At 37.2% G+C, this 27,916-nt stretch overlaps 1 protein-coding gene across 4 annotated transcripts in view; it reads left to right on the top strand.

Annotated features, from left to right (window-relative positions):
* The window catches only part of LOC126299607 (protein purity of essence), a 417,439-nt gene that overhangs the window by 352,552 nt on the left and 36,971 nt on the right, over window positions 1–27,916 (top strand). For all 4 annotated transcript variants that reach the window (XM_049991638.1, XM_049991641.1, XM_049991639.1 and 1 more), the window contains exons 67-72: window positions 840–1,040; window positions 8,707–8,926; window positions 16,912–17,109; window positions 17,335–17,525; window positions 22,214–22,390; window positions 22,504–22,695. In XM_049991638.1, the coding sequence (XP_049847595.1) occupies window positions 840–1,040; window positions 8,707–8,926; window positions 16,912–17,109; window positions 17,335–17,525; window positions 22,214–22,390; window positions 22,504–22,695 (1,179 nt within the window). The remainder of the gene's footprint in view (window positions 1–839; window positions 1,041–8,706; window positions 8,927–16,911; window positions 17,110–17,334; window positions 17,526–22,213; window positions 22,391–22,503; window positions 22,696–27,916) is intronic.

Raw genomic sequence — 27,916 nt, 5'->3', positions numbered from 1 at the left:
GTATTTTGAAAGATATTTTGTCTTCTATGTTGCCGATACCGTTAATTATGGGCATGTGTACTCAGTATTAGTCTGGCAGTGAACAAATAAAAATACATTCTGTTGATACTAGTCTGGCAATGAATAAATAAAAGTAATGTCTATCGTGTGTGTGTGTGTGTGTGTGTGTGTGTGTGTGTGTGTGTGTGTGTGTGTGTGTGTGTAACACCATATTTTCATTAAGCTATGAAACCAACTTTGTGTTTCTTTCAAGTGAAAGGAATATAGTATAATTGTAATGATATTTTGGCCTATGATGATATCCTGTGGCATACAGATGTGATCAGAGATAAGTCTGTGTGACCCCATAAAGTAGGTATACAGTTTAAAAAAGTAGAAAATGAGGGTTTCCCCATTGGGTACATAAATCAGCAGAGTGACTATACCATCACTTCTCTATAAATTCACATTTCTCTAATTTTATTCCCATCATCATTAAGTGAGATGTATTATGTGAAAAGAAATATATTTTATGATGAATCTTGGAAGGTATCCTTTCAGGATTTTTATAATAAGCCCTTCAGTTATGCACTCTAGCATAATATTTATTTTCACTGACAACAGAAGTAGAGCTCCCATTGTGGAAAAATTATCTTTTGTGTGTGTGTGTTTGTCTCTCTCTCTCTCTCTCTCTCTCTCTCTCTCTCTCTCTCTCTCTCTCTCTCTCTCTCATCCTTTGTGATATACTGGGAGCAATTAAATTACCTGTATTTGATTTTTCTATAGTTGCATAATCTAAGAGAATATTATATATTATGACAAAATGGTGAATTTGTTGTAATTACTTGCTTTGCTAACAGAATGAATGGAGGCAGATATACCTAGCAGAAAAATACTTTGGCCGTTGGCACCGTAAAGTTTTTGGTGAACCAGAACCCTTGTTGTTATGGGAAGGATCATGGTTGAGAAATGTCCTGTTCAATCCCTGCAGCAGACTAGCTCGACAAGTTACTTGCAACATGCTTGAAAGTTTTTGTCAAGTAGCTGTACGAAAGCGAAAGGTATGTTAATAGTCAGTAACAATATTTCATTAAATCTCTCTGCATGAGGTGGACGAGATGACTCGCTCTGTGTTGTATTGCAACTGGCTTGAAACAAAATCAATGAATTGCATGCATATCTTTACTGCTTTCTCAACCGAGCATGTCCCAGCACATCTCGGGTATGATTGGTGTGTGTAAGCAGCTTAAAACCCACCAGTAAATATATTGCTCTGCTTTCATGATATGCTTTTTATACAACAAAAGTGTCATAATGTGTTGCATAAAAAATTAAAAAAGATTTTTCAGTGCATTGGTTGTCAATTGGATATATATCATAAACATATTGTAGCTTTGTACCTCGCAATACTGTGAGAATGTTTCATGTGATGTGAGTGTCTGCATAAATATTGCCATAAGCTATGCTGCATGCAGTGTGGTGTAATGGTTAATTCTGCTGGCTGGTGTGCTTTGGGGGCACCAGTTTGAAGCTGGCCTCCATGTTTGTTATTTAGTATGTGTCATTTCTAGAATGTTCTCAAAATCTCTTACGTTTGTAAGGCTTGTATCTTCTGGAACAGTTGATATTTTCTATAAATAGCAACATTCTTCATGCATGAGTTCAATTTTGCTCTGGCTGTATGTTGATGTAATAATGAATGTGCTTTATCTGCTAAGTATTATATTTAATTGATGGGGCATCACTCTGAGTAACTAAACCTCTACAGAATACATGAAAGAATTGTGTTCAACCACACAAAGACAATGCCGCACTGCTATGTCTTTATGAAATTCCCGTGATGAGAATAATGCAGCTTAATGCCAGAAGAAGTAGGCCCGTTATTGCAAAACAAACAAATGTTGATGTGGAACTCGATGCAAATGTAATTTGCCCCAAGCCCTATACTTCAAAGATGGTCAGCTTACATGCCTTCCTTTGGGAACAATAACAATTACTGGTGACTAAATGCCAGTGGTTGCCATGATAGTACTCTATAAAAATGTTGCAACCAAAGTAAGTAAAAACTGTGGTGAGCACATGGTAACCATAGGACCATCTGGGTCATAGCCTGTGTCTACGCACAATACTCTAACAATATAGAACCATATGTACATTACACTAGAAACATTGCACAAAACAAAAGCCTTTAAGTATGTGCAGACATTAAGGAAAAGTCAATGTTATGGCATCCAACACAACTACCGATGGAGGAAGTATGGGGTGGTTGTAATTTAACTTTCATTGCTTGAGCCAGTGTAGATGGATAGCTCTTTACCATATGAGTATACAGCTTTGTAGGAATGATGTTCAGACTGTGGGTGGCAGGATTTGCAGTGTTAGTAGTGTTACTGTCACAACTTCCTGTTAAGCTTTGGTACTGGTGTGGTGATGTAGGGTGCATTACAGTTGCAGATAGTCAAAATGGGTCCACTCAAGATAAGCAGGGCTTCAGTCAAAGATTTTTTTATCAAAACAACAGCAATAGTGCTGTTGTTCTTCAAGAGTATCAACCCATTAAAGGAAAACAGAGAGGTCCTCTTTCCACACTGGAGTTGAAGACTAATTCAAATGATCAAATTAACTCGCAAATAGGGAATTACTCCTGGGAGAGACCGACAGCCAATAGCATCACAGTTTGTTGAAAAAGTTACTGTTGCCATGATTGAGAATGCCAGACACAATGTGTGATCTTCACATTATTTGAACATTCCATTGTTCATTGGTGGAAAAGTGCTACGAAAAATTGTGGAATGGTATCTCTTCTGCAGTTGCAGGCTGTTGTGGATGCAGATGATAGTCACATTGGGCAACATTTTTAACCTTGAATGGAAACATGGTACACAATTAACAAATTTCATGTGAAAGTTAAAATTTGTTTCTTTCAGTGGTTTGTTCATTATTTCTCTTCTGCACGTCCTTGCAAATGTGTCCACAAAGTTTCATTGTCTGAAAATCACTAATTTTTCATGAGAAACTCTCTCATGTGGCAAAAGTGTAATTATATCCACCCTGTGTGGTAAACAGTACACTAAAGAACAGAACCTACTCATTCTCAGCTACCACCTACCTTTCAAGGAATCACATGAAAGAAAACTAACATGGATATGTTTATTAATAATAAAGCTCGCACGGAAATAGGAGACTGGGCCATTCTTGAAGATTGCCAACAAAGTGACCAAAACGTAATCACAATAAAAACCCAGACCAGCAGTGCAGCAAATGATGTCTCTGATAAGAGACTCTTACAAGCGGACTGGGGTAGATTCTGAGAAATTGTATCAGATTAGCCTCTGCAAACTGCAAGCATGGACTACAAAATCCGTACACTGACTGAACTGACACAGACAGCACAAATGACGGAAACACCACACAAACAATAAACCAAAACAACACTCAAAAATCCCATGGTAGCTCAAGCTTACAATCAAAAGAAACAAACAAGGCAACCTAAAAATTACTACCAGTGAACAAACAATGCTATAGAAAGGCAGGCAAGACTGGATATACACAGAGAGATGAAAAGTAGATACAGAACAGCCATTTTTCAGACAAAGAAATAACATTGGGACAATTTTACACAGACACAATTACAGGAAAATTTATAAGGATTACCTTACAAAATTTCAGCAGAAAACATCAAAACCCCACTGGCCTTGTCAGCTCTGCAACAAGATGGTGGCTGTCAAATTACTTACTCCAAAAACTCCTGCCTGATGATCAAAATACAGCTGTACATGTACGCACCAACCTACGAGCAGAACAGCAGCTTTACTACGGAACTTAAACCATAACTTGTCCCTTTGTGCTAAAGGATGTCGCATGAGTAATCCGAGACTGAAGAAGAAATAAGCCCACTGGACCTGCCAACATCCACTAGAAGTGCTACAACAGATCACGCTGCTTATTATCCCCTTTCCAACTGATTCCCTGTGGCAGGAGACAATACCCGTAGTGTGGAAAATAGCAAATACGTGCTCCTCATAGGCCTTGGAAAAACAAATCAATCGACAATGCAATAAATCAAGCAGCCTGCATACTGGAAAACACAGTTCAGAAATATGTGATAGCCATAATGGTAGACATTGCACGTACATTGGACAGCCTCTGTTGGCCTGCTCTTTTTGCTCATCTAATGGCTCTGTGGATAGCACCATACTGTACTGCAGCCTATGGAAGTAATATTGGAACAGGGTTGTTGAATGGCAAATGGAACCATTAGTGGTCAAAAAACTCCATAAGAGATCCTCACAAGAACCAACAAGCATTCCCATATTTTGGGATCTAGTAGTAGAACCTTTATTACATCTCATAAAGAGCATTCAATATGCTGACAGAATTACAGCATATGGCAATAAACTGTTCGTGGTAGTGTCAGCAGTCTCCCATGCACGATATGTGGAGAGAGCCAGTGGCATATTGCAACAACCGATGCACAAAAAATTAACTAACAATTACCTTGAACACAACACTTCGTCATACTTGAGCTTCTAATAGTGGACGAGCCCCCAATTTTTCTGCACAAAATCATGGAGCATTTTTATTTGGTAATTAGAATAGGTGTAAGAATATAGTTAGGGGAACGTAAGAAGGCAAAGACAGTCTAAGTTCCTTTCCAACATACGGGAAAGGTTAGGAATACAACACACTACTCCAAGCCAGAAAATGATACATTTACTAACCGGACATGGTCCATATCCAACATGCTTAAATCGGATGAACAGCCATCTGAGCCAAGAATATGCCACCCCAAACATGGAATACCACACCTCATCTCTCATACACAGGTTAGATGACAAATGATAGCAAACGACAACTCTTATAACTTGCTTAGATCAATGGGCAGACCTAGACACTATTTTGAGAGCAGATCTGCAGCGAGACGAAACATAATCATAACACTAAATGACAGTGATGATAATGAAAATAAAACATCACACAATGATATAGATGCAAAAGATGAAGCCTGAAGCGCACACACACACACACACACACACACACACACACACACACACACACACACACACACACAAGAACCAGCTGCTGTTGCTGAAGGGCCATTTAAAAAATTGTAATATCAAATCGAAAGAAAGAAGGTTGATGCAATTCCAAGGCTTTTCCTTCCTGTTATTGAAAGTGGCAGGCAACTATCTGATCTGCACTTACCTATCTTCTTTTTTTCTCTTCTACTTTACTGACATTTTTCCTTATCACACACTGTAACCTTTAACTAATATGCAGTTTCTGTTTTGTTTAACTTTCTTTTCAACTCATTATTATTTCCTTAGTCAGTTTTTGCTAAAAAATATCCTACTGGTGAGGGTCTTACACTGATGAACACTACAGTGGAATAATTTATGCTATTACATGATGAAAACTGTAGAATGTATGACATGTTTTAAAATACTATGTCACAGGTCTTTGAATGTGCGATAAATGAATAAATGTGGTTTCGACATAACTGTATTGTAAAATGACTATGGCCACTTTCTGATAGGGTTGTACAATGAAAGTATACATGACTGAGCAGTATGTTCATTGCACAGTCATCCTGATTGTACAAATGCTACTATGATGTGTAGATACAAAAAAAGGTGTTCATGGTTAACATACAACTTCTCCCATATCCATCATAGGGTCTTGGAAGACAGTGGTAATACAACAATAGGCATCCTTCTGGATTTCTTACCCTCTGTACATAAAGTTTCTGTTGAAACTATACATCATAGCTGGACTGAATGTATGTAGAGACTAAATAGTCTTTACCTCATTGTTCCTGACTGTGCACGTGTGTATCAGCGCCACTTTTTGTTGGTCCAACAAATACTGTGGTTTAATTGTTCAAAATACATCGATACTCCACACACCCATTTAAACTCATGAATTTTCCATTTGAAAATGGTTCTCAGTAAGAATGAGAGCTGATAAGCCTCCACATGAGTTCTGATCCCTCTGACTTTCCCATCATTATCATTTCATGAAATGTAAAATATCTCCAATCTCCATTATGCATGTGGCACTCCTGTAGTTTCTGCCAGTGTAGTTTAATGGGTAGCTCCATAATGCTCTTGCACTTACTAAATGAAACTTTGATTAACTATGTTTTGGGTCTTCTCAAATTCCTCTATTAATCCTACCGGTAAGGGTCTTAACTTATGAACAATGCTCAAGAACTGCTCTAAAGGGAGTTCTGTATCCACTATAAAAATGAAGTTGCAACCATGAGACATCAAGTATTCTGTAAACATTTCATATCTAATCAGTGATCTACAGTTTCTGATACAATAATTGTTTAGCCGTGAGATTCATATACGAGAGCTACCATGGCTATGTCTTTCATGATTATACACTTGCATTAGAAGGGATAGGTGTCTTATGGCATTGTGACTGCTGATCATCTTGTGCATTTGTCCTTCATACGTAATCAGAATAAATTTCTGCTATCAAAAAATAAAACAGAACTACAGAGAGAGAAACTTTTCTTTTGTTGATTATTGAGATAAGTTCACCAACGAAAGTATGGCCAATATATGTATCTGCCATTGCCCATCTGAGATTGACTCTCTAATAACATCTCTGTAATTGGGACCCTAAACTTGCTCCTTTTTCTTTCTCACAGATAGTAGTTATCTGTTGATGTAAGGGTAGACCATCTCCTGCTTCCAATATGAAGTGAAGTATTATATGCCAGATAGACACACAGAAAGTAGGACTCTGTCATTTTGTGTGCCAAGTTGCCACCTAACACATCATTGGAAAGATAAATGTTAAGCTGTTCTTCCACTGTTCTGCAAGTCCATAACTGTTAAGAGAATTCAAATAGCATTTTAATACATGAACAGTGTCTATAATGTAAGCAGTTGTGTTAGTGTTGATTTGAACCAAGTGGAGTAAAAAGAATGTGCTAATAAAACTGGATCACCAAAATTTTAGGCTCTTGAATTTATTGGTACACAGCTGACCTGTCCAAAGATGTTTCACATCATCATCATCATCTTTCCATTTTTTGTATAAATAAATTATGTAATAACGACTTTAAACGGTTTAAATGAGACAAAGTTGAGGATATTTACAAAAGTAATCAAAGTAAATATGGATAACAGCGTTAAACAAAAAAAAAAGTATTATCATAAGATCAGTTATACCTGTCATTTAAAGTTGAATAATACCTTTCAGTGCTGTGCTGCGATTGTCGTGAGTTAGTGCTTTAAAAATTCATCACCAACCCCTTCCTGAATGCTTTATATTGCTTGCTGTTAAAAGTGCCCGTTTCACTTTGCTGTGCATACTTATTTTGAACAGTGTGTGTAGCAAATTGGATCTAACATTATTTTCCAACTTTTGCTGTTGTACAATGACAACATTCCCCTATGGTACCAAGAAGTAATCCCATTCTGTTACAGTAAAAACCCATTTTTACATTCCCACATTTTACATTTCCTTTTTTTTTACATTCACTTTTGTCGGACACAACAGAACTCCTATTACCTCAATACAATGCTTTCCTGTCACTAACAATTCAGTGGTACATTTCCCACATTTTAAGTTTTCTTTGACGTTATCACGATATTTAACACTGATATTCATACAGATTTCTGCAAAAAGTGCATCATATTCCTGCTCAAAGTCAGCCTTGGAAAAAGCAGAAAACACAGACTATACACAAAGTTATTGATCACATAAAGCAGCGTTTGCACAGGAAGCCAGATTTTCATTGTCGGCATGTTGCATCGTAGTCCCTGCATTATAGGTATGTTGTGTTGGGAAGTGCGCAGAAGTATAAATATGCTGAGTCACTGCCTTAATGGTAATCACAATCTGACAATAATGACTCTAGTAGGTATCTTCTTCTGCTCACGGTGCTGTAATACAACAGTTTTAATTTGATTGCACAGGCATGTATACAAATAAACACCACTTTTGAAGATGGCCATCTCCATAATAGGCCATCATGAATAGTTGTTACTTCTGCATGAAATACACTAATCCACACTAGGCATGCAGTCTTATGTTGGTACAACACGATATCAGTCGTAAACATTCCTCCTCAAGATGCTCTGTAACATAACGACAATTTCTGCCCTCTTTCTCACCCTGGATGTTTCTGAACCGAGGGACCACCTTGTTGGCAACAAGCTTTGTATTTTGTGCTTATTGTTTTATGGTTACGAAGACTACCAACTTAGTGCTTTAACCAGTATTGTGTTTCAAGTTTTATGTACCATAAGTTTATAACGGTTATCAATAATAAGTCTCACATTAGAACATGAATGCCTTTTTAGTGTGGTTTCATGAAAGAGTAGAGCTAATTGATGTTAGAAAAAAATAAAAACAATTATGTCAGAACTTTTTAAAAAGTACAATTTGTTTTAATTTCATAATTTGAGCATTATAAAGAGAATGACAGCAAGAGTAATTTATTCATTTTTGCTTGTTGTTTTTCCTATTCTTTCTCGTATTTTACACTTACCTACATTTTACATGTTTTTGGGCCAGTCCACTGAAAAGTGTGTAAACAGGGTTTTGCTGTATGTGAAAATCAAACCTTTAGGTGGAATTCATCAGGCTGCAGGGAGATTCCCTTGGTTAAGTATTGTGAACTAGTATAGTAAGGGCTGTTTAATGAATACTCAACTTTTATCTGTGCTAAATATTTTGTTTGCTGATCATGTTGTCTTTATGTTGCAGATAATTGATCTTTTAACAGCATATCTTCGTGAGCTTAGTACTGCTGGAGAGAGTGCTGCTGAATATCTCTCATTGTATCAGTCCTTAATTCAACCTCCTCCATGGAAAGAGTACCTAGCGTTGAGAGGCATATTAGTACATATAGCTGGCCTTCTTACACAGGAGATTGAGGAGCTACATCACCTTGAAGAGACTACTCTAACTTCGAACCTTTCTCAAGGTACTGTAATGAATGATCCTTGCATTGTATATTGTCAATGTACATAGTTTCGATTTGCGAGAATCACCGTAAACTATAATTAGAGATAAAATCCATGTTGGATATTATTGACGTCCACATCCATAATCTTCAAACTACAATTTGGTATATATTGAAGTCTCTTTTTTTAAAAATAATAATAATAATAATAATAATAATAATAATGGGTTCATCGTTTTCAATTTATGGATGGTGTGTAGGAATAATTATTACTTATCTGCTTCTGTGTATACTGTTATTAGTGTAATTTCATCTCCATTAATGATCTGTACAGGGCTTAAGAATATTCATATTTTTCTACTCTCTAAAGTGGTTTCTGAAAATTTTGCAAGTAAATTTTCATAAGGTATTTGATGTTTTTCTCAGAATGAATGCCATTTCAGATTTTTCAGTGTTTGCATTACACTCTCTTCTGAAATGAACAAGCCTAAAACTATCTGAAGATGGTATCTGTTCTTTTGGACCTGTCCGAAAGAACAGATCTTGCAGCTGTCAAAGAATGAAATTACAATGAAATCCAGATCATTGTGTGCCAATGTGTGACCCCGACTGGGACTCTAACCCGGGATCTCCTGCTTACATGGCAGATGCTCTATCGGACTGACTCATGAGGCCACAGAAGATAGTGCGACTGTAGGGACTTATTTGTGGCATGCTCCCTGAGAGACCCAGATTTCCAACTTACTGTCCACACGCTACATTTGTGGTGCCCCTGCCCACTATACTCATCACTCGTGGCAGCCAGTATACTGATTCCCGTAAGAGTTTGAACAATGTGAGTGCATCCGCACTGAAGATAATTGGCTGGTAAGTCTTGTGTATATGAAGATGGGATCTGTTCTTTCAGACATGACGGGACACACATTTTCAACTGTCCCCGTTGATATTTATCAACGCCTGTAAGCAGCTGATGGTCTGGATTTCATTGCAATTTATTTTTTTCCAAAACTATTAATGTTGTGACCCTCCCCCCCCCCCCCCCTTTCTTTTTCCCTTAATATGAATGCAGTGAACAAGGTGACACAGTGAGTTAGTGTGGCACTTCGATTTTGGTGGAGTAGCACTCATATCCCTATCTAGCCATTCAGATCTAGATTTCTTTTGTTTTGCACTAAATCAAGTAATGTGAATGCAGGAATGGTTTCCTTCAAAATGGCACACATACGGCCCTTTCATATTCAATCAGTATTCCACTACAGGCTGTTAAAGTTATATTTAAGCAATTTCTTTCATAGACATAATGTAGTTTCCCAACATCCTACCAGTAAATTGAAGGCTAATATTATGCTCGCCTATACTTTACCTGTGTAATTTTTGCACTGTGTGTATCTACACATTGCCACTCCTATTCCTGTAACTTGGTTGGCTCCATTTGTGACCCCTTGAGTCTGTACTTCAAAATTTGTGAAATTCACTATGTCACTTTGTGTTTTTGTACCAGGTTGGTACAGTGCCGTAATTTACTGTTTGTTTCAAATAGTTTTGTATAATAATGCTTCTCCATAACTGTAAAACATCAGAGATGGCAACTAATACACTGTAAGAAAAAGAAGCCTCATCACGAAGGAACTTTCCAAATAGGACAAAAATTGAAAGATGCGATTTACATGTACAGGCAAGCAAATAATTACAATGTCAGAAAAATGATATGATTATTCAAGAGAAAGAGCTTCACAAATTTAGCAAGTCAGTAATGCATTGGTCCACCTCTAGCCCTTATGCAAGCAGTTATTTGGCTTGGCACTGATCATGTTGTTGGATGTCCTCCTGAAGGATAACATGCCAAATTCTGTCCAATTGGAACATTAGATCATCAAAATCCTGGGATTGTTTGGAGGGCCCTGCTTATACTCTTCCAAATGTTGTCAACTTGTGAGAGATTTGTTGGCCAAGGTAAGGTTTGGCAAGCACGAATATAAGCAGTAGAAAATCTCACTGTGTGCAGGCAGGTATTATCTTGGTGAAATGTAAGCACAGGATGCCTGACCATGAAACGTACTGCTGTGTTCTAAGGGTGCCAATGGGGTTCTGCTATGAAAAGAAATGGCACTCCAGACCATCACTCCTGGTTGTTGGTTTGTATGGCAGGTGACAGTCAGGTTGGTATCCTCTGCTGTATAGGTCAGCTCCAGACACATTAGGATAATTCCTCCATGGTTCATCAGTCTTTTAAAGCATATCATCCAATAAGTAATTAATGTATAACATGAACTGAAATAGCCACAGCAACTTCCCTGTAGTACACACAAACTTTTCTCTGTCTGTGAATAACTCTTGGTACAGCGTAGTATGCTGCATCTGTCTTGGAAGTAATTCTCAGTCCAGTACCAAACCTAGCAGTATATTCTTATTAGCATATTTTCTTGGACAGAGCAGTGTATTGAGAAAAAAAATTAAATCTTTTAGATGAATAGACATAATGCTCTTCTAGTGATTTTTCTCTGTTTTGCTTATTTTAATGCTATGCTCATATTTCCATCTTGTTCATCTCTCCATCTGCTGTGGTTGAACAGTGTTCTGCAGTCATTAAAATGCTGAACTTGCTTGTTGAATAAGGGCATTACAATTTCCCATCCAGATTCAGGTTTCCATGGTTTGCCTAAAATGCTAAGGCACATACCGTGATAGCGCTTTGAAAATGATAGGCCTCAATTTCCTTCCCTAGACAAAGCTTGAGCTATGTGCCAGTTGACCTTGTCATTAATGGGACATTATACCATAATCTTCCTCCTTCCATCTGCAGTTTGCAAGGTAAGCTAGCTCTCCACTGATATTCATCTACAGAGTGGCAAGTTAAATGTTCATCTTTTTCTATCTTTTCCTCATAGTATGTTTATTAATTTCTGTGCACGCTGTTCTGTTTTAACAGGTTAAATCTCATGTTTATGTAAGGGTAAATTCATTCAGTCTATAGTACAGTAGTTGCTCTTTGAACACCCAGCTACATAACTCATTAATGCATCAGTGTCCATTGGTGACACATCAGGAGGGTAGCAAGTTGCATATCTGGGATTCTGTCTGTTTCTATAGTTCACTTCCTCAGGATGATGAGGACATGTGCATGCTATGTGCGGACACAGGAGGAGTTGGTGACAATTCACGAATAGCTGAATGTGCGTATGGCTGCCTCAGGATGTAGCAGTGGTGGAGAATGCAGCACGTCACTTGGGACACCTCAGGTGTCACTTGTTTTGCCCATGGGCTCTGCTATCGAGGCACCTTGGGAAATAAAATAAAATTGAAAAAAAAATAGTAATAAAATAATGGTGAGTTTATCACCCCCTGCACAAATTTCAAACAAGGGGTTTCAGCATTAACGGGCAAGAGCTTTGAAATATCTACAAGATCTGGAGTTCACAGTCAACTCCACTGAAACCTTCACATTTCACCAGAATTACTTATGAATATGCACTGCAATGGTGTGAAAGCAGATAGCATGTAAATACAGCTGTGTATTTTAATGATTATGTCCAGTCACCATACAAATAAAAAAACTTGACACTCGACGGGTTGTGCCTTTACTATATTCAGTTTTGTGGGAGCTGATGTGACTTTGAAGGAACAAACTTTGCTAATCAACCACATCATGGGCAAAAGCAGAAGTGACATAAGGGCATTAGGATTGAGTCAGTGTTTTGCATTTTCGAATCACTTTACACATTAACACGTACAACTGGAAACACTTGTTAGTGCAATGAGAACTCAGAAACAGAAGAGGACAGTAACAGGTGTGTTTAATTAATAACAACAAGAATTGTATTTATTTTAAAATGCATTACACAGTACAATCAGAACACTTAACAAACATTAAAATGTCATTTTTTCCTCTACTAAATGCATTGTATTACAACAGCCTTATTTACGTTTGTATTCCTTGCTACAAGTAGGCAAGCTCACACATTTCAAGATGAAAATCAGTATAACGAGCATTGACGAATCCATGTTATTTACTTGTGTAGTTTTTGCCATAAGAATCTGATGATGAGTATGAGATGCACACAACTGTGAGTTGTTATCACTGGAAGACCAACAATTTTTCAGGCGCCAAGTCAAAAAGAATTTTATTATAAATGGTAGGACTACTTAAACCAGACTACCGATAGTGATGATGGTGCAGATACTGATTGTTTATCGATGTTTAAGTAATACCAGTGTTTGCTGCACTGTGATGGAAAATTGAAAGTGCCACTTATTTTAATTGGTGCACGAGCTGTGGACTGTACAGTTGGAAATGTAACTGCCATCACAAAATCTTCCATGGTTTGTCACAATATTCCAAGTTCATGGATGTACCACAGTTTTTTTTTTTAATTTTATTTTATTTATTTATTTTTTTTTTCTTTTTTTTCCAAGTTCATGGGTGTAACCCTGGTGTTTTTTCACGTTCTGTCAAGTGCAGACTTTGAGCGGCATAGCTATATTATAGGAATACATTGGTATGATGTGTGAAGGTGGCAGGACCGCTGTGTCTCGCCACACCTTTCCTTAGTGTTCCTTAATACCGTATTGTGCTTTTTATACCACTTCCCCCACAAAACTTCTACAAACTACAGGGAGGACAACGGTTCAATCCTGTCTCTGGCCATCCTGATTTAGGTTTTCCGTGATTTCCCTAAATCGCTTCAGGCAAATGCCGGGATGGTTCCTTTGAAAGGGCATGGCCGATTTCCTTCCCTCACCCGAGCTTGCGCTCCGTCTATAATGACCTCCTTGTCGACGGGACATTAAACACTAATCTCCTCCTCCTCTACAAACTACACACTTTATGTCGACTGCACTATGATCACAAGTCCGATCTCAGAGATTTAGCAGCTGTAACACTGCAGTAGTGTGATGGCCCTTCTGTTTTCTACTGAGAAAAAACATAAGGAGTGAAGAAGCCGCCCTTGATCTCTTCAAGAAGCCGCCCTTGATCTCTTCAAGAAGCCGCCCTTGATCTCTTCAAGAAGCCGCCCTTGATCTCTTCAAAAGCCGCCCTTGATCTCTTCAAGAAGACGCCCTTGATCTCTTCAATGCAGTTTTAATCTTGTTGTGCAGTTTATACCGTATCTACTGCAGTTCATCAGCAAGCATGTGCACCTAAGGTAGCAGCATTGCATGGCAGACCAATAAACACGCCCTCTCTCGCATCCCTATTCCTTATGGTGACCTCCTCCTCCTTCTTCTTCTTCTTCTTCTTCTTCTCCTCCACCTCCACCTCCACCTCCACCTCCGCCTCCTCCTCCACCTCCTCCTCCTCCTCCTCCTCCTCCTCCTCCTCCTCCTCCTGCCTTTCTTGTGCTTGTAGACACTGAAGCTCAACGTTACATCGACAATAAATACGTTCCCCAGTTTTTATGAGAATTATGTATATATATGAAAGTAATTTTTCAGATAACAAGATGTTGGAAAAAAGACATTTTTTGACAATATAATGCAACATTTTGGACATTCTGGCAGATTATTTTGACATTACATTACTTTTTTTAAAAATTCAGGTCATCTATCAAATTCTACTAGAATACAATATCTGTGATAAGAGAGTAGTAGTGGTTACAATGCTGCAGTTATGAAAGAACTGCCTAAATCTTAAGGATTTGACATTCACCCTGTTTTCCCCACTGCATCAACTTAACAGTACAAGATTGTTTCAGAGCAGAAATATTTTCAAAAAATTTTACTGAAAACAAAGACCATTTGTGACTTTCTTTCATAACTCTACACTAGCCAGTGACAAATTGCACAATGTTCGAAAAAGAGCAAACAAAAAAGAACTGAGACTGGTACAAGAGGTGCCAACTCGATGGAACAGCTCATGCCACCTGGTCAAAAGAATTTTGGAAGTACAAAGTTAGCTTGACATTGCGATCAATTAAAGTTCAAAAGCACTGCCTAGCGTCACAGCAGAAAATTACTTAGCTATACAAGAGAAGCAACAACAATCACCATCTTAGGGAAGTCATACAGCACTGTTTCCTTTAACGATACGTCTTATACGAGGTATTGCTGCAAAGTTTTCAGACTTTTAAAGCACCTTAACAACTAATGAGAGACAAAGTGTTCTGGATTCCCTGATTAAATCAGTCAGTGAAAGAGTGAAAGCATATAACTCATTGACTGTTAATATGCCTGTGACATTATTAGATCCTAGGTTTAAAAAAACTTGTTTCAGGACATTTCACGAGCAACATAATGCTGCACAAGTACTTCAGAAAGAGTATGCTGCTATCATCGCATCAACTACAAGAATAATACCTGAAACAGGAGCATCCATGAGCAGTGCTGATACACCTACTGATAGTCTAACAGTTTGAAATCGGTTGATCTACTTTTTTTGCCCAATTAGCAACAGTGTAATGTCGATGCCATTACACCAGTCAGTGATTCCATAATTGACCTACATCAGTATTTTGAAAAACCTGTAATAGACAAGCCTGCTTGTGTATTAGAATATTGTGCAAAATGCAACAGTATGTTGCATGTAATGACCATTAAATTTTTTTGATGTCCAGCAACTTCAATTCCTGCAGAAAGGGTTTCCTCCAAGGCAGGATATAATAATTACTTAAAAATGCAATGGACTAAAGGAGAAGAATTTAAACACCTTAGCTTATCTTGTAATATTGTATTTTAAACAACAGACCAAGGGACAAGAATTTAAATACCTAAATTTTTATAAAACAAAATTTGCATATGTTGTATTGTTGTATTTTATGCAATAAAAATTCTTAGAAATCTATTTTTCATTTAAAATGCCTGCCCAACACAATCAATGTTTAATGAATACATCGACTGTTTTTAAAAATAAAATCAGTAATATCGGATGCGTCAACTATCGATGTTTAAGCAACACTAGGAAGCACTTGAGGATAAATATTTTGCCTGCAAGCTGATAGTCAACAACAAAGCAACCTCTCATGTGGGACACTGAAAATCCTTATGAAATTGTGGCACATTAACGAGATTCAAAAAAAGGTTAATGTATCCCTTGCAGTGCCCCAGGCAAAGCTGTATGGGCCATTTTTCTTCTGTGAAAAGAAAGTGACAGCTGCCTCTTGCCTTGATATGTTGCAGTTGTGGGTTGTTGTTGCTCCATCCCTCCCCAGCATGACTGCTAATTTCATGTGCCGACAAGATAGGGCACCCCCCCCTCCCCATTATTGGAGCATCGATGTTTGTCGCTACCTAAAAATGAACTTCTGCATAATTGGATTTCTCATATAGGTGAAAATGTGGCTTTATTCCCTTGGCTCCCTAGGTCACTTGATCTAACGTCTTGTGATTTATTTCTTTGGGGATACATTAAGAATTGTGGTTACATACCCCAACTACCAAGAACACTGGCCATAGGGGCTCAGCAGTAACAACGTTATTGGTTGAATGATTGCATATGGTACTTATGGTCAAGACATCTAGGAAAGTTCTAGTAAACTTGTTCAAATTCAGTAGTAATTCATTTTGTGATCCTTTTGTTGGGTAATCAGCTTCTCTAACACCTGATGATAAACTTCAAACTTAATCACTTTATTCTGTTCAGTTAATTCTTCCACATTACATTCATGTACTTTTCTGTATGTGGCCAATGCTCTTTTTAATAAGCACTAAACTTCCTACTTATGTCATCATTCACAGTCACAAAGTGTGTTAACCTAGTAGAATGAAAATTTCACTAATAAGTACAACGGAATGTAAACAAATGGCCTCCCTTTCGTACCCTGTTCCACCTACCTCCTATTAAACACCCAACAGATGTTTCTGAGGCTAGATGAGTTTCATGTTGGCTGAATTATACCAAAATTTATGGTAGGTACATTGAGATTTGCTGTGAGATAAGTTATGAAACTGAAACTTCCCAAGTAGTTCAATTTTCTCATTACCTGTGCGGTAGAGCTTTGTGAATTAACATTACAGAATTAAAACTCAACTGTCTTTGGTTGTAATACTGAAGCTACAAATTGTGCTTTTAGGGTATGCCCTGAAGATGCTTACAGAACTGCTTGCACTGTTCCTGGAACAAGATTGTATCAAGCAGCAATATAAAGGCCAGCTTGTCAGTGCCGTTCTTAATGGCTATGTATCTCTTCGAAGACTGGTGATCCAGAGAACAAGGCTTATTGATGAAACTCAAGAGAAGCTCCTTGAAATATTGGAGGAAATAACAACAGGTAAGAGATTAGAATATGCTTTAAAGAGAAATTGTATTTTATATTTCAAATTTGCAGCTAATACTAATACTTGCAATTTTACCGTATTGATTTGTCAACTGCTGTACTGAAGCTAAAATTGTGTCTCAAGCAACTCATGCTGAAAACAGAGAGAAGTGTAGATACCCATGAATTATAATTTATTTTTATTTGAAGTAGGCTTAATGTATCAAAAATGTTTCACAGGAACAGAAGATGAAACAAAGGAATTTATGGCAATTTGTATTGATGCTGTTAAAAAGTATAGTCTGCACGATATGCGTACACCAGTTTTCATATTTGAAAGAATATGTTCAATAATTTATCCTGAAGATAGTGATACAGGTGAATTTTATCTTACACTTGAGAAGGATCCACAGCAAGAAGACTTTTTACAGGTAAAACCTATACCCTTTAGAAAGTTGAGTGCTCATATAGTTTGTCAATGTGTAGTGGCTGGTTGTGGTTCAAACTGCTGGTGATGGTAGTCACGTGTGTGTGTGTGTGTGTGTGTGTGTGTGTGTGTGTGTGTGTGTGTGTGTGTGTCCGTCCGTTTTCTTTTTCTCAAGAAGACTCTGGATGAAAGCTCAATGTGTAATAGTCTTTTCATACTGCCTGTCTGCAACTCAACGTGTCTTCTTTATAGTGAGTAGCAATCTATCTTCTTCCTTATATTGTTGGGAAAAAGAACGTTGGTTGTTTAGTGATTGCACATTCCAATTGCTTAACGTTCAGATTATTTCGTGATGATATCTGTAGAGTAATTATATAGTCATTAAGTAAATTGAAATGTGAAATTTTTTTGTTTCTGTATCCACAATTGTAACATTTTAGTTAAGGACATGTCTTTGAGCATAGCTGCCTTTCTGTTACATTGGGATTTTTCGTGTCCTTATTCACTGTCAACTTGATAGATATTGTCAGTAATTTTGGGTTAACATGGTTTTATCCAATTAGTAGACTTCTTGTTTTCCAGGAGTGATGTTTTACGCTGTTAACTGAAGTCCTAATTTAGGGCATGCCGTTCCTGGTTTTTGCATCAGTAATGTTTAGTTTTGGAGTTGCACTCCTATCTAATTAGTATTTCCCTTTTTACTTGTGAAGTACAGTTAGACACCGGTAACACCCCATTTTTCCTGATGAGTTAGTGTTGCCATTAACTATTAACTTATAATTGTAGTTGGTATGGATGTTGATTTTTTTTCGACTTGTTTTGTAGTAGAGTCTTCTGCATAGTATCCCTTTTTTATTTTTTTAAGTGTTCCATACAAGATATAAGGAAAAAAAAGGACATAGACTTGCATCAGTGTGTGTTTATCCAATGTCTAATAAAGCGTTTCTCGTTTCTTCCATTGAGACTGTCTCAGGTTTTTAATTTATTAATAGCAAATATTTTCTTCATGTCCATGATTTATAACTGTAACAGTTGTCCTTCAGTACAGTCATCGTGATGTTCAAAAAATTAATGACGACAAAATTCCAAAGAGGTTCTATAAATATTGAAGCATAGTAACTACTCTACGTTTGCACACTTTGACTAACTTTAATTTCATAATTTCACTTGAATTCCTACTGAATTATGTGAGTTTTAATTTATACCATGAATGAAAAGTATTCTCACAGAAATTTAATGGACAAAATCTGCAAGTTTTGTGCTCTACATCTTCCACAACACTTGATTGTTGAAATAAATTTCTGAATGTTAGTGATGAGAAATTTCTTTCAATATTACTTGCACTCTGTTGTTGTTGTTGTTGCACTCATTAGTAGAAATATTAGTCACAATTTGCATTGTTTATTTTAATTTTGAACCGTCTTTGCTTTAAACAGAGACACAGTTCTGTGTGCCTGATTATTGTGGTTTTTACAATGTGTACATTCCTTTCATCCTAGAAAATTGCTACTGTTGCCTCTTCCTCAGATTAAAAATGAAATGTGAAAATCATAATTTCTGTTGCACCGCAGATAAACGGGGGAAGGGGGGGGGGGGCAGTTTGTTCATATGTATATGACCTTTGCTAAGGTGACTGTCCTCTAGTAAGGAAGTGAGAGAAGGCTTGTTCCAGACTGAACTTCTAGTAGATATTACATTGAACATGCTGACTGAATAGCCACTTTCAACATCATATTCATTGGGAATCTGTTGCACTTTGAATAGTTTCATATAATTGGAAATAGCACAAGTCCTCCTGTGTACAAAAAGGACAAACAAATGGATCCACAAAATTACAGACTTGTGTTGCCAACTTCATGCTGTTGCCGTATCGTAGAGCATATTTCAAACTCAGTTATTATGATATGCCCAGAGTAAAGAAGCTTCAAAGAATCAATATGGTATAAGGAAAAGCCACTTTAGCAAAACACAGTTTTCTTTGTTCAGACATGATGTACTGCAAATAGTAGTCACAGGTAAACAAGTTTTTGTAGATTTCCGAAAGCCATTTGTCACATATGGGGTTTCCCAATTCCCAGTGTTAGGTATGCTATTGTCCTTCACATATGTAAATGATCTTTCATCTAAAATACAACAAACAGAATTAATGCTTTTTGCAGCAACAGAAGAAATTGTAAACAAAGTTCTTGAAGTATCAATGATTGATTTCTCTGCAAATGGTCTTGCCCTCAGTTCTTTTTAAAACCTCTATTCAGTTCTCCACATCTAGAGGTACTAGATGAGCGATAAGAGGAAAACATGGCAAGGAAATAATGAATAGAGTGGAAACAACCTACATTCTTAGGTGTCCATGGGAAAAGCACATTTTGGAATGCATAAAACAACTTATTTCAGCCACATTTGCACATAGATTCATTGCAAATTTTGGGGAAAGACAAATCAGTAAGTTGACATATTTTCATTGAATAATGTAACACGGAATAATTTTCTGGAGTAACTCACTTTTAAGAAAGTCTTCATTGCTCAAAAACATGTGTGTAGACATCTGTTTAACACTGGAGTCAGGCTATTTAGAAGAATATTGGGCCTAGGGAACCAGCCATTTATGCTGTTTTTTTAATGTGTTACTTGCACTTACGTAATTGATGTATCTTTAAGAATAATAAATAGTGAAAAAGAACCTAGGTTCAATTTTCGTATTTACTTTAGTTCTTTAATAGACTACAAATTTTAAAATAATGATAGCAGAAAGTACAATTTTCCTCTCAAGAAAAAAGTGTGATGTGATTTAAGGAGTAATTTCTCCCTCTTGAGCTTCAAAAATTTCTTGCACACTAGACGGACGTGGTGCATTTGTAGCAGAATTACATCAAACTGTGAAACCTAACGAATACACACATGAAATTGTGTCAATGTAATCATATTGGGTCAGCCATTCACATCAGCAGCTGTCCTGTTCGCTAATGTTTCTTTCAAAATAGTTCTAGAAATTCGCAACAGAAGGCAGCACCAGTCAAGAAGCAGGTCATGAGACATGGATATATCGTTCTCATACAGAATGAGTCCAGTTTTCACACGATAAGTGGCTCGTACATTGAGAAAATTGCAGCCTGACCTGTGCTTGGGTTTGGTCTCCAAAGTGTTAAGAGTTAGGCATTCTGACCACTGTTACGCAGTATATTTTTTCCCTTGTGAAATTTTTTTGTAAATAATCCACTGCAGTTAAAAAGGGGCAATGCTCTACATAATTACAATACCAGAAGGAAAAACTACATTCATTACTCCATGTTAAGGTTGTCGTTAGTCCAAAAAGGGGTGTACAGTGCTGCAACTAAAATTTGTTATAAAATGTATGACAGACAGCAAAGCAAAAGTTAAAACCAAACTGAAAAGTTTCTCCTTGACAAGCTCTCCTGTTTCATAGAATAGTTTCTCTTACTGTAACGTGTAAAAGGTGATGTGTAGGAATTACTAATCATTCTGTATATTTAATTTATATGTAATAAATTAAATAAATGTAAATGTTCAGCATGTAGACATAACAACAATATAATTTGTGATGTGAATGTAAAATGACTCGTTCCATATCATTTTAATTTATCATGCTTATGATCTATGGAACGGAAAAGTAACAAACACTGTATCACATTGTCAGCTTTTGATCATATCGGTTTTGCAGATACAGATTGGCTAGTAGACTCCGGTGTATGAAAGTGACAAGTTCAACAGAGATTAAAGTAATTTAATTGTGCATAATACAACCACTAATATTCTTAATATACATAAATGATTTATCAGATATGCTCCACACACCGTTAGATTGTTCACTAAGGATGCTGTTGTCCATAAGAAAGTATTGTTGCCAGTGAGGGATCATGACAAAATGAAGAAAGAATTGAAAAAAATTTCTGCTTGGTATATTGAATATAAGTTCTCTAAATGTAGAAAATGCCAGATAATATCCATAACAAAGTCAAACAACCCAATAGTATAATATTACTACATTAATGGTGAACATCTGGTGCATATCCCATTATAACAATATTTATTGATAATGTTAAGAAGCAATATGAAATGTGACAAACAAGTAAAGTCCGTAGTATAAAGGGGCAATGGAGGCTATTGTTTGTTCTGGATTCTGACAGTGTACTGAGTAACTGTAAAGGAAGTCTCATACAGCACTGGAGTTCAACCAATTCCAGCATACTGGTGCAGTGTTTTGATCCATTGTCAAATGTGTGTGACAGTAGGTGTCGAAAATATCACAGACTTGCTACTGGATCGTAACAAATTGGTATAGGCGTATGAAAGTGGTAACAGAGACATTCAGGAAACTTGAGTGAGAATCTTTGCAAGAATTGGAACTTTTTCTTGCAAAATGCTGGAAGTATAAATATAATACCTTATTTTAAGGAAAATGGTATAAAACTTTTTATCATGTGTTTTGGGAGTTGGGTGTAGTGTGAGAAAATTAAAGCAGATGCCCCCCAACACACACACACACACACACACACACACACACACACACACACACACACACTAGGTTTGAAGTGGGAAGTATGTAAATTATATGTAGCTTGATACATTATTCAGAACCAGAGCAATTACTTAATGAATTGATAATAGGATAATACATTTCTAAACTTTGTGAGTATGTCTTGAAATTTGTGATTAAAGTCCATATAATTACAGGGTAGAATGGTTGGGAACCCATATGCAAGCACAGAACCTGGACTTGGCCCTCTGATGCGTGATGTGAAAAATAAAATATGCCAGGACTGTGAACTTGTGGCATTATTAGAAGATGATAATGGAATGGAATTATTAGTTAACAACAAGATAATCAGTCTGGATTTACTAGTGAGAGAGGTAAGAGAGTGAGAGAGGTGTGTGTGTGTGAGAGAGAGAGAGAGAGACTAAAACAGAAACATTGCACCCACTACATATAGGTTCTTTAAAAAACTTTCTCTTTTTTAATACAGGTTTACAAAAAGGTTTGGGTTGCAGAAGGGGGTGAGGGTGATGCTATGAGAGTTGTATACAGAATGCGAGGTCTTCTTGGTGATGCTACAGAAGAATTTGTGGAGACTTTGGATGCCAAAAGTGAACAAGAAGTAAATGATGAAGATTTGTACAAGATGGCCAATGTCATGGCTGACTGTGGAGGCTTACAGGTAAGTAATGATATAATGTATTATGCCCTGCAGATTTAATGGGCCAATAAAATAAGTATTTACCTTTTTTTTTTTACTGTGTTCATTACAGTATCATATTTTATTACTTAGATACATGTCATTTCCATTTGATACGTACCTATATTTTCCATAAAGGTACTTCAAGCTGCATCCAACATGTGCCTAATGATAGTGCTTAATTGACATTTTCCAAACTACCTCAGTGGTTACCTTTTTTGCTTAAAGTGGTACATGTATATTTTATGGCACATTTGTTTTGTCCATCTTCCATATCACTGTACAGGGTGGAGCAGAGGAAACACGTTTTGTAAATTACTAGTACTCAGCAGGAACTGGGGCTATTTGCCTTGAACAGCATCAGGTAGAGAGCTCATACAACGCAGTTGCAGCTACTATGGAGTGTAGAGCCTTGTATGTTTGTTGTCGATCAGTTGGTGTTTTTTTTTTTGAACAATGGCTCTGTAATTAGAGTTCAACATCTTTCCTGTTGAAATTTTGATATCAAATGTCAAGGTGCAGTCTCAGAATGAGACACTCTACTCAAATGAGCTGAGGTGTTTTGCAACTAATGGATCTGTGATGAAGAAAAAAACCATCTGGTCTTCCTTATACAATCCAAACTCTGGAAAATATAGATAGAGTGAAAAGAAAAGTCTGAAATGGCCAGTTAGGCAATAGGCTGTAACACTGGGTGTGTCACATCATTTACTTCTTTACATCTTACCTGAGGATATCAACTTTCACCTATACAAAATAATGATTGTCATACAGCTAAGTGAATGCAAAGTGCAATGCAAAGAATTTTGTGACATAACGGACTCAATTCTTACGGAAGATGGGGAAATCCTAATAATGATGGGTGTCAGAAGTCTATTTCCATCTGGGTGACTATGTTAATGTACAGAGCTGTTGGTACTGGGCGTCAGACAGCTCATGTGAACTACACCAAAAACTACTCCACAGCCCAAACTTAATAATGTGGTGCAATGTCTCCAAGATAAGGATTGTTGGTCCTTGATTATAACTTTTTTTTTGGGGTGGGTGGGGGCCTGCATTACTCTGACATCAGCTTACTACATGGAAATGTTAAATAACTTCATGCATTCAGAACTGAAAAGGAATTGGATGAATATTAGATAAATAGATAAATGTGGCTCCAACAAGATGGTGACATAGCTTTCACTGCCAGAGCATCTGTGTAAGTGATTCGACAAATGCTTCCTGGACATAACATTTCATGATTCGGTGATTTTCTGTGACCTGAAATTATTTTTAATGCAATTTTTTTCTCTAAATGAAGCAGTAATTGTTATTCTGTAATGAAAAACAGGCATTTCCTCTGCTCCAACCTGTGTGTACAGCACTCAATTTGCTACATGGAGAAAAGGAGAAAAAATAAATAGAAGAAAGCTGTTATGGCCTCTGGCATCATGTAACACAAGATTTAGTATACTTTTGTTGAGGAAATTTGCTGATGATGACTCGTTGTTTTGTCTTGTCAACTATTCATTAATATTTTCATTTCTATTTTTGTTTAGAAATTATAATTGCTATTTGCCAAATCTGGATTGTGGGAGGCCAAAGCATATCCATGAAGACTGTTGCCAAAATGCTTCAATGTACATAGCTATTTGCGAGCATGTATCACCATAATTGGCTGCTTCACCTTTTGTTCTTAGTAATTCAACAAAGGTCAAATGTACAATATTAAAACTTGATTTTAATATGGGTTGCATGCAGTTCATCACTAGCTCTCTGTCACAGGTCTAATAAAGACTAGAAATAAGTTTTAATGTTTGCTTTATCATTGATTCATCTGGCCACAGGAAGCACATCTGCTTTCTTTTGAAACAACTGAAACCTGTGCTTCATAAGCTGAAATGACTATGAGCCATAACAAGTCAACTATCTGACACCATAACAAAAAAGTACTAGTAACACTCATTACAATGTGTAACCATCAATGGAGTATTGGAGTGTTCTCCTGTCCACCAGTCACACCAGTTTCAAAACGAAGCATCACTATTGTAAAGCTTCTGATGGCAGGTCTTAGTCACTTGGCTATGCTTATGACATAGCTTCCTTACACAAGTGTGGTCCAGTGCAAGGGCCCGCCCATTTATCACCCATTTATGGTGTTTGTGGCATAAACATTTTAGTGTGTCATATTTTATAAGTGCATTTTATATTATGATGAAAGGATATCTGTAAATTGAAGATGTGCTCTCTGTCTTGTGCAATGACAACACAATTATAGTAATTTCTGACAATTTAGTGTATTATTTGGACTTGTGCCTAAACTTATAGCCTGTTCTGTGTAACATTAGATCTGGCTCATGCTTTTTAAGTCTGGAGATCAGCCAGCCTCATTTTACGATTACCATTTTTCATTGTTCTATTTCTCGTCATAACAAAAATTTCAGAGCTGGTTCATAAAGAGCTATTGGTGGGCTCATTGATAAATTTTTTAAGTTTTATCTCCTTTTAAGCAACACTTGTCTCATAATAGTGATGTATTGACACTGAAAACCTAGCTGTCATGTGCCCACTCAAACATATCATCCTCATCATAAACATCTGCACGACTACTCTCCAATTCACACTCAAGTGCTTGTCAAAGGTTTCATCGAACTACTTTGACCATTTCTCTCCTGTTCCATCCCCAGATAGCATGTGTGAAAAATGTACACGAAAATAATTCTGTGCGATCTCTGATTGCTGTCATTTTATTACAGTGACCATTTCTTCTTGTGGTGGTGGTCATTAACAAAATATTTTCGCATTTGTAAGAGAAAATTGGTGATTAAAATTTTGTGGAAAGGTCTCACCACAACTAAAAACACCTTTGCTTTAATGAACACCAACACAGCTCCCGTATTGTATCAGTGATGTTCTTTCCCCTATTTCATGGTAATATAAGACAAGCTACCCTTCTTTGAATAATGCTCAAGAGGAGGACAGGCAAATGTAGTGTAGGCAGTCTAGTAAATTTGTTCTGCCAGCAAAGCAGAGTCTGTTGTTTGCTTTCCTCACAACATTTTCTGTGTGAAGGTACTAATTTAAGTAGTTCCTAATCGTAATTCAAAGGTATTTAGTAGAATTGACAACCTTTAAATTTGTGTTACTTATTGTGTAACTGAAATTTAATGTATTACTGTTGTTGTTTGTAAGGAGGACCTCAGTTTTTATTTATTTATTTATTAATTCTTATGAGTCAGTTGCCACTTTTCTCACTATACAGATATCTTGGTTAAATCATTTTGTAATAGGTTTTGATCTTCACCATATGGTAGCATCATCTGCAAACAATCATAAATGATTGCTCAGATTGTCTCCTAAATCATTTATATAGATTAAAAACAGCAGAGGGCCTATAATACTTATCTGGGGACCCAAGATATCACTTCTGTTTCACTCAATGCCTTCTCTTCAGTAACTACGATCCATGACCTTACTGGAAATATGAAATCAATTTGACATCACCTGTCAGGAGCACTCATTATGTCATATAAATAATCGACCCGTTGTGTTATACTCAAGTTTCACTGTCACCATAGTGTCACTGTAATGGAAACAAGACACAAATTTGAACTTACCCCAAGAACTGTATTCCATGCCTTGTCCAAATTAAATTATTACCTAATCCAACTCTGTAGCTTCCTTGAAGACAGAATCCCAAAAGGAAGAGGTGGATGTTGAGATCTCCTCATCGCTGTAGCCCTATATCACTACAATGTTTGGCCACGGCTGACTTGTCTGGCTGCGATAAGTGTGTGTATCTTTGATGTTCCACACATCTCTCATGAACGGAGTGTGTTGTTTGACCTACGTTGTTTGACAACAATTTCCATAAGGAAAGCAATAAATTGTCCTTTACAGAGCCAAGTAAAGCTGCAATCTTCGTCACCTTAATGCAGTGTTTCTCAAGAATATGGCCTGTCTTAGAGGAAAGAGAGAGCACATAGGGCAAAAACCCACTTGACCTGAAGGAATTAACATCTTCTCCCCCCATCTTATACCTGCATTCTAGGTTTTACATTGAATGCTTTACGAATTTGCTGCATAGAAAATGCATTTGCTTTAAAAATGCTCTTTAGATTTGTGAGGTCCTCTTGCAAATTATCTTTATTGGATATACAGTGCACCCTTGCACTAAGGTGTTAAGGACACCTGTAGTCTGTGAAGGGTTATGGCAGCTTACTGGCACGTACAAGGGCATTTCGAAAAGTAAAGATACGATGGCTCGCCGTCCTTAAATAGAACATTTATTTACAAAATGTCAGTTACATCTTACTAACTGGATTATCTGTTATTTTTTGACATAATCACCCCCGTTATCCAAACATTTGTTAAGTTGGTGCACAAGCTTTTGTATCCCACAGTCATAGAAGATTGCCACCTGTTGTTGGAACCACATTTCAACTTCATCGTTGATCTCTTCTTCGTCGTGGAATGATTTTCCACCAAGATGTGACTTCACATAACGGAAGACATGGAAGTCGGTGGGCGCAAGGTCCGGGCTGTATGGCGGATGGTCCAATATGTCCCATTTGAATTGTTTGAGTAGTGCTTTGGTTACGAGTGCTGTGTGAGGCCGAGCGTTGTCATGAAGCAAGCAGACTCCACTTGTCAGCATTCCCCTGCGTTGAAAAGTCTGGCAATATGCAGCAGCATTAATTGTCGTTCCAGGAGGCATAAATTCCAACAGAATTATTCCTTGTCTGTCCCAAAAAACAGAAGCCATGATTTTCTTCGCTGAAATCGACGTTTTGCATTGCTTGGCTTTTGGTGAATTCGAATGGCGCCATTGCATTGATTGTTGCTTGGATTCAGGTGTATGGTGATAAACCCACGTCTTGTCACCTGTCACAATGTGATCAAGAAACTCATCACATGCTTCAGCATAGCATGTGAGAAAGTCGAGTGCAAAGTCATTCCTTTTCTTTTTGTGTTCTTCCGTTAACAGTTTTGGAACCCAGCGCTCACAAAATTTCTTGTGCCTAACTTGACAGTTACAATGTCATAAAGAGTTGTCATTGACACGTCCGGTATGATCTGATGCAACTCTTTCAATGTGAGACGTCTATTCGCACGAATTGCTTCCTCCGTTCTCTGAAGAAGGGCATCAGAGATCACAGATGACCGACCTGTTCTTTGTTCATCATCGACATCAGTCCTACCTTCAGAGAAATGATGACAC

The sequence above is a fragment of the Schistocerca gregaria genome, chromosome X, assembly GCF_023897955.1.
Source record: "Schistocerca gregaria isolate iqSchGreg1 chromosome X, iqSchGreg1.2, whole genome shotgun sequence".
In the NCBI taxonomy this organism is placed as follows: domain Eukaryota; kingdom Metazoa; phylum Arthropoda; class Insecta; order Orthoptera; family Acrididae; genus Schistocerca; species Schistocerca gregaria.
The sequence above is the reverse complement of the archived record's forward strand: the minus strand, read 5'-3'. Positions and strand labels throughout refer to the sequence as shown.